The sequence below is a fragment of the Populus alba genome, chromosome 19 (genome assembly GCF_005239225.2).
Source record: "Populus alba chromosome 19, ASM523922v2, whole genome shotgun sequence".
NCBI lineage: Eukaryota > Viridiplantae > Streptophyta > Magnoliopsida > Malpighiales > Salicaceae > Populus > Populus alba.
Window position 1 is genome coordinate 13,890,278 of NC_133302.1, and position 7,349 is coordinate 13,897,626.

Genomic DNA, 7,349 nt, shown 5'->3' on the forward strand with positions numbered 1-7,349 from the left:
TTAACTTATAAAAATGACTACTCTTGTTAATAGATAAAAGAATATAATATATATCACTTTCAACAACTCCAATTAATATCCAATTTTAAAAGATTATCGACTATGAATATTTAGGAATAATATTTTATGTAATATAAATCTCATAATTATAACAACTTTATAATTTTCTTTATAATTTTTTCCTAATGACTTTATCTTTACTTTAGACTCATTAATCAAACATAAATAAATATTAAACATAAAGAATGCATTTATTAATAATAAACATATTTTGCATGAACTGAGTGAATATCACGTGTAACTAACCGATTGACTTTTGAATATATACACTAACACTTAAAGCATAAGTCAATCAAAAGTTGGTGTTGCTTGAAAAAAAAAAAAACAAATAGTAAAAGCATAAACAATTTTGGCACCATCTAAAATAGGTTAGAAAGGAAAACAAAACAAATGGAGGATATAAACCAAAATTATAATATATAATAATTAATCAAACACTTTTAAAACTTTGATAATGTAAATTGAGTTTAATCTATAACTCACCACACCAAAGAGATTTTTGAAATTAATTTTCTCAAGTTCAGAAATTTCCAACAAAAAAAATACTAAACGAACTAATAAGTATTTATTTCATTAATTAAAATAGAATTAATACAATAAATATTTTTTATTTCAATTAACACAATAAAATGACTAAAGAGGTTTGTTTTTATTTATTTATTTATTTATTATTATTATTATTATTATTATTATTTCAATTTATAACTTTAAATGCATTATACGAAATGAAAAATGAACATTTGAGATTTTTAAAGAATAAATATAATCAATCTCTTTTTTTTTTTTTATTTTAAAAAAATCTTTCCCTTTGACCGTCTAACCATTGTTTATATATATAAACACCTATCATGCAAGTATAATGAAGGCCCCGATTCTTACATCATTGATGTTGAATACGAATTATACGTTTTTTTTTTCTTCTGGAAAGGTCAATTTATTGAAATTATCACAATCAATAAACTTCTAATTTCATAAAATAATACCACGTGAAATTGTGTGGGTCTTTTGGCATCTCCCATGTGAAAACTATGGCATGCATTCTGCTGTGAAAACTTCTTGAAATATCTATAATTGGGCTTCAGCTCATGTCACATTGTATGGGTCATTGGCCTAGGTTACTCTTTCGAAAAAGAAAAAAATAAATAAAAAGAAGGTACCAAAACCTTGAAATATATATATATATATATATATATATATATATATATGGAGGGACCAAACTTTATTGTATAGTTGAAAGAGGAAAAATAGTAACCTAGGGAAAAAAATAGGAAAAAAAAAAGAAGGAAAAATAAGCCATGATCAAGAGAAAAACAAATACAGAAAAACAGAAGCCATACAAATGGTAGAGGGGAATCTCAGCCACGTACCTCCAAATCCCAAATCTAAGGTTTCTCAAAATAAAAATAAAAATAAAAATAAAAATTCTACCATATCACAAATGAATAATTTGCCCACTGCTGTCCTCTATTAATTCTACCATATTATTATTATTTCAATTTTCTATTTGTCGCTATATTATGATTATTATTACAACTCATGGGTGATGCATGCACACATGATTATACATAAGAACACATGGCCTATTACCATAAAATACAGATTTATTAATTAATGATCCAATTTTTATAAATAATGTCGCTGTAGAGATTTAATTTAATTTCTCCTCTCTCTCGCTACCCTTATTAAGAGCGGAATCTGTGCATCTGTTCCTCGTCTTTGATGAGAAGTAGTTGCTATTATTTCTGGTAATTTATGGATCTGTAATCACTCCCTATCTAAAGAAATTCACTCCCTCTAAACCTTCAATCTCTTGGGATTGTTTTGGCCTCTTTTGTGAATTGAATTCAGTCCTTCTTGTTCCCATCAATGAACCATGCTTCTCTAATCTCTTTCAAATTTCTGGGAGCCCAAATAGCTTATTTTTTCTGGGCCTGGCTTCAACAGAAAACGCAACTTGATCTGGTCAAATATTGCTCTTTCGGTGCTTCAGCGAAGATTCAAAGCTTTACTTTTTATTGATTTTGCGTTGAGTACGAACAGATATAATTCTTTTTTTTTTTTTAATTATTATAGATCTCCTTCTTACATAGATCTGCTCTTTATGAAATATATGTCCTTTTTGTAGCTTTTCTAAGTGTTTTTCTGAATATAGTATGGAAAGGAAGGAGCCCAGATTCTTATCCCTTTTATCAATCTAGCGCTTCTTCATCAACACCCAAAAGGGTCATTGAAAAAAGATAGTAGAAAGCTTTCCGTTCCGTTTGTGTGCTTCTTTCTTTCTTTCTTTGTGTGGTGTAAGGCAAATCTTGATATTTGGGCTGTAGAATTCAAAAGGGTTATTAGGTGAATCTGGTCGATTAATCTCACCATTGGTTCTGTGAATTCCGAAAAGGTTCTCTTCAAGATCTTCACCCCATCAGTACTTACGGATCCGTCTTCTGAAAATAGTGGGTGTGATTCTCTGGCTGGTCTGGAGTGCATATTAAATATTATCAGGGCCCTCAGGATGGGGTCCTGCTTGTCTGCAGAAAGCAGGAGCCCTCGCCCTGGTGCGCCTTCCTCACCTGGCTTCGGGGTCAGGAAGAGGAAGAACTCCAAAAAGCGTCCAGGGTCTCGGAATTCTTCGTTTGACTATAGGAGGGAAGAGCCACTGCATAGGATTCCTGGAAGGCTGTTCTTGAATGGGTCTAGTGATATCGCTTCATTGTTTACCCAGCAAGGCAAGAAAGGAACCAATCAGGATGCCATGATTGTTTGGGAGGTTAGCTCTTTCCTCGCTTTCATTTTCGAAGGATTATTCTCATTCTAATGCTCATAATAATAATAATTTGAAATATATTTTAGTTTCCTTTCCTACCTCTGAAAAGTAATTAGAATTTGTTCTCTTCTCGAATGCAATATTCCTATCCTGATGAAGTGGCTAGTCCAGCCAATGCAATACTAATATATTGATATATAATTCGTTCTTTTCATTTGTTCTTCTTTTCTATGTATTTTCTTGCAGAAATATATTTTTGGACCTACATCACATTCTGTTGTTTTTTAAAGCAGTAATCACTTCTAGTATCCTTTTCTTCTTCAGCGTAGTAGCGAATCATTGAGTTTTTTTTTTACGAAATTTAGCATCAATGACAAAGGAAACGGACACCTCCCTATCTAGTTGCACTTGCTATGTCTAGTTCTCTACAAAAATAAGCTATTTTCCTGTGTCTTGCTTCTCTTTTATTTATTAATTTCCTGCCATGCATGTCTAAAGCCAGATGGTCCTGTTTGTTTCCTTCTACCAGAAACTCTCTCTATTTGTTTTAATCTATCCTACCATCATCCTATTATCCTTACTGGGCAAGGGTTCATTCCTGAAAGGTGATTAATTTCTTAATCAATTAATCATTTCCTTCTTGTGACTCTTCTTTAGTTTCATGCGATGTCTCTATCTTGTAAACGAGACATATCCTGCTTCTGTTGGTCTGGATTGATTGTAGTAAAACACTTGCATCATCTGTGGGAGCATGTCAATCTGTCAGGTCATGTCAATATGCACTATAATGGAAAATCTCATCTTTATCTGGTAATTGAAATCATATGATGCGATTGAATAAATCCATCTTCATTCTTGAGTGGTAATGGACTTATTTTTTGTAGAGTTAAATATTTTTACTTTCTTTTGTTCTTTTTAATTTGGATAATCATAGAAGACATGAATATCTTTTGAAGCCTTGCTATTATGCAAACTCTGTTTGTTTGTTTCTTCTTACATGTCATCTGGATTCAGTATTACAGATTAAGAGCTCCTGCTATATCTCTGCTGTGCAATATTGCTGGCCTCTTCTCTGTATTAGAAGCATAATGTTATTTATTCTTTGTGCTTTAACATGAAATCAAAGAGAAAAAGTAAAGAAAATAATAATTATAAATAAAATAAATCTCACTCTTTGATGGTTTGTATGTTTCCAGAATTTTGGCTCTAGGAGAGATGCAGTTTTCTGTGGTGTTTTTGATGGCCATGGACCTTATGGTCATATGGTTGCTAAAAGAGTGAGGGATTCTCTCCCCCTGAAACTGACTGCTCATTGGGAAGGGAATATAACCAGTGAAGATGTTCTCAGAGAGATCAGCCTTAATACCCCAGGGAGCATGAACTCGGAAGATACTTCCTTTATATCTGCTGATGACGAATCTAGGGCCTCTGTTGATCTTGAAGAAGCCGAGAAGCACCCAGAGATTTTCCAGACACTGAAAGAGTCATATCTGAAGGCTTTCAAAGTCATGGACCGGGAACTGAGGGTGCATACTAATATTGATTGCTTCTGCAGTGGGACAACAGCAGTTACTTTAGTCAAGCAGGTTTTTACTCATGAAGACCTTAATGTCAACATATATAGCATACTTAGGATCTTTAAATTTTGTGGCCTTCTTCTTGATCATAATTATTTGATGTTTACGTAGGGTCAATATCTTGTCCTTGGAAATGTTGGGGACTCTAGAGCTGTATTGGGTACAAGGGACAAAGATGATTCTCTTGTTGCTGTTCAGTTGACTGTGGATCTCAAACCAAATCTTCCAGGTAACTCCCCACCTTCATTCTCTCTCCATAATGAATTCTTTTCAATTGTATTTTTTTTTTAATTGAGTACACTGCTGGTGTGCTGTGAGCTTTGTAAGGCAGGAATAGTTTGTTTATCACATACAGTTCATATTGTCAAAGGAGATAAATGGCAAATTCATCCTATATATGGATATAATTTTCTTTTTTCTATTTAAATTGACATCAGGAACTGCAGTAGCATAGAGCAGGAAAATCAAGACATGGACTAGAGTACAAATCCCATGCCCTTATGCCTTGACATGGATTATCGACTTGCATCTTCCTATAAATAGTTCAAATGTTACTGATATTCCTTGATTATCTAGATTGCACATGTAATTGATTTGTGTTTGATCTGTGGTCTATTTCTGAAGCATAACAAGGGCAATTTATGTTTTCCAAACTTGATTGATGCTGAATCAAATTAATCATGGTCAAGAGAAAAGTTGAGATGGCATCATGATTGATGACCTATGATATCCCGTGCTGAGAATACTTATGATGTAAAAGAAAAGTGGTGCCAACTATGGAAGAGCTCAAGTATATATTGGTATTAATTGCAAGTGAAGGATGTATGATGGACAAGACAAGGAAGAACTAAATGATCTTGAATGGATACTGGCACTGCATCAGTCCAACTATACTTGATTGGTCAGATGTCTTCTGGCTTAAATGATGTCAGTTGTGTGGACAACATGTAGCCTAGTATCTGATCTCATCTTTCGTTCTTAGACAAAATTGCAACTTCAAATCTTCCTCCATCAGAACTGGATAAAAGTTTGCCAAATACGGTTGCTTTAACATGTTTGCTACTAGCTAACTTCCATTTCCTTTGACCATTGCTTTTGAACATGCATTTTACTTGCTATATGGGCTACTGGTTTTATTGCCCGATCCTTAAATGAAGGTGACAGAGATAGCTAGAGGGGCTGTAATCCATGGTTTTCATCATGTAAATACAGTCTTGTAACTGACATTTCAACACTAATATGCTACTAATTACTGGGTGATGCTTTCCGTTATCATCATGTAACACCTGTGATCTGTGACACAATTACTGTGACTGCATCTAAAATTGAAAACTGTGCTGTAATCTAATTTTGTACTTCTTACTATCAACTTTTTAGCTTATATTTTTATTTGGTTGCCAACAGTGGAAGCAGAAAGAATCAGGAAGTGTAGAGGACGGGTATTTGCTCTTCAGGATGAACCTGAGGTAGCTAGAGTCTGGCTACCGAATAATGACTCTCCTGGTCTGGCCATGGCACGGGCTTTTGGAGATTTTTGCCTCAAGGATTTTGGTCTCATCTCTGTGCCTGATATTTCTTACCGGTGCTTGACTGAGAAGGATGAATTTATAGTGTTGGCTTCAGATGGGGTAAGTTATTCTTAGAACATCCTCTATTTTTATGTATATTCAATGAATTTAACATTGTGTGTCTCATTTACACGGATCTTTTTCTGTTTTAATTTATTATAGATTTGGGATGTGCTCTCAAATAAAGAGGTGGTGGACATTGTTGGATCAGTCCCATCACGTTCCTCTGCTGCGAAAACACTGGTTGAGTTGGCAGTTCGAGCCTGGAGATACAAGTACCCAACCTCCAAAATTGATGACTGTGCTGTAGTTTGCCTCTTCCTCAACTCCAATGATTTATCTACCGCTTCCAATACCAAGTCGAATGAACAACTTACATCAGTGGACCAAGTTGACAGTGGCAGGCAGAAAGAGGATGATCTCTCAAGTCCAACCGGTCTTGACCGTGCAGGTACTGTGCGGAATGAGAAAGAGGCCCTCTTAGGAGGAAATGCAGAGGAAGATTCCACAAAGCAAGATGAAATGCAATTAGAATATGGAATAGAGTGGTCTGCTCTTGAAGGAGTGTCTCGTGTCAATACTCTGTTGAATCTACCGAGGTTTGTGCCAGGAAAGGAAGAGAAGAAGGCTGCAGGAGAGGCAAGGACTCGAAAATGATGAAGGAAGGAGGTATTCTTAATCTTGGATTTCTTAATTAATTGCTCTTCATTTTTATTCCTTGTTTCTGTTTTTGTTTACATTTCTACAGAAGGGGAAAAGATTTTAGGGCCATAAAATGTTGAAATTGGACCGGAGAGGTGGCCCCGGCTATATTAGCGTGTCTGGGAAATTGTCCTCTCTCTAGTTGTGGGTAGAATTGGAATTTTGTGTAAAATCCAACTCTCCTTGTATTTGTCAATTTCCTTTTTTTTTTTTTTTTTCCCTCTCCTTTAAATTGTGTGATCTGTTGGAGTTTGTCCATGGTGATGATAATAATCTTGTGATGATGAAGCCTCCTCCTTTCGAGGTTAGAACTTAATATTTTTTTTTTTGGTTTTCTAGTGGTGGGGGGAAGGGGAGAAAGCAACAGCTATGTTTTTTTTTGATTTCCAGCCACTTAGCCCTATTTGGCTGAGAATTGTTTGAAGGACCTAACCATAAGAAAATGATAAGTGGCTTTGTGAGCCTATCAGGCTGCTGCTAGTGTCCTGATCTTAACCATTTCTTTTGACTTGAAAGAAATATTCAGGACCCCTTTGATCTCTGGTCCCCAAAACGAGAGAAATGTCCTTCCATTTGTTTGGAAGATAGATATTAAATTATCTTTCATTAAGTTCTCATAAATAAAATAATAAATGATTCTGCAAAACATTTTATTTTGGGTACAATTAAGAGTTTTTTATATAT

General features: G+C 34.5%; 1 protein-coding gene across 2 annotated transcripts; it reads left to right on the forward strand.

The window, feature by feature from the left end:
- Positions 1–1,632: 1,632 nt before the first annotated feature.
- On the forward strand, positions 1,633–6,981 carry LOC118028913 (probable protein phosphatase 2C 33). 2 transcript variants are annotated; one of them, XM_073406884.1, is made up of 6 exons: positions 1,633–2,090; positions 2,213–2,821; positions 4,015–4,404; positions 4,507–4,624; positions 5,800–6,023; positions 6,126–6,981. In XM_073406884.1, exons 2-6 carry the CDS (start codon positions 2,567–2,569, stop codon positions 6,618–6,620), a joined length of 1,482 nt encoding a protein of 493 aa, XP_073262985.1. In that variant the 5' UTR covers positions 1,633–2,090; positions 2,213–2,566; the 3' UTR covers positions 6,621–6,981. The 2 variants fall into 2 exon arrangements, with proteins under 2 accessions (XP_073262985.1, XP_034888560.1); XM_035032669.2 differs by having other exon boundaries at positions 1,633–2,821.
- Positions 6,982–7,349: the final 368 nt, after the last annotated feature.

Excerpts from the sequence above, each read along its gene's own strand:
- LOC118028913 (XM_035032669.2), top strand. The coding sequence starts at position 2,567 with ATGGGGTCCTGCTTGTCTGCAGAAAGCAGGAGCCCTCGCCCTGGTGCG. Across the intron at positions 2,822-4,014 it reads ATGCCATGATTGTTTGGGAG|AATTTTGGCTCTAGGAGAGA; the intron begins GTTAGCTCTTTC and ends GTATGTTTCCAG. Across the intron at positions 4,625-5,799 it reads TCTCAAACCAAATCTTCCAG|TGGAAGCAGAAAGAATCAGG; the intron begins GTAACTCCCCAC and ends GGTTGCCAACAG.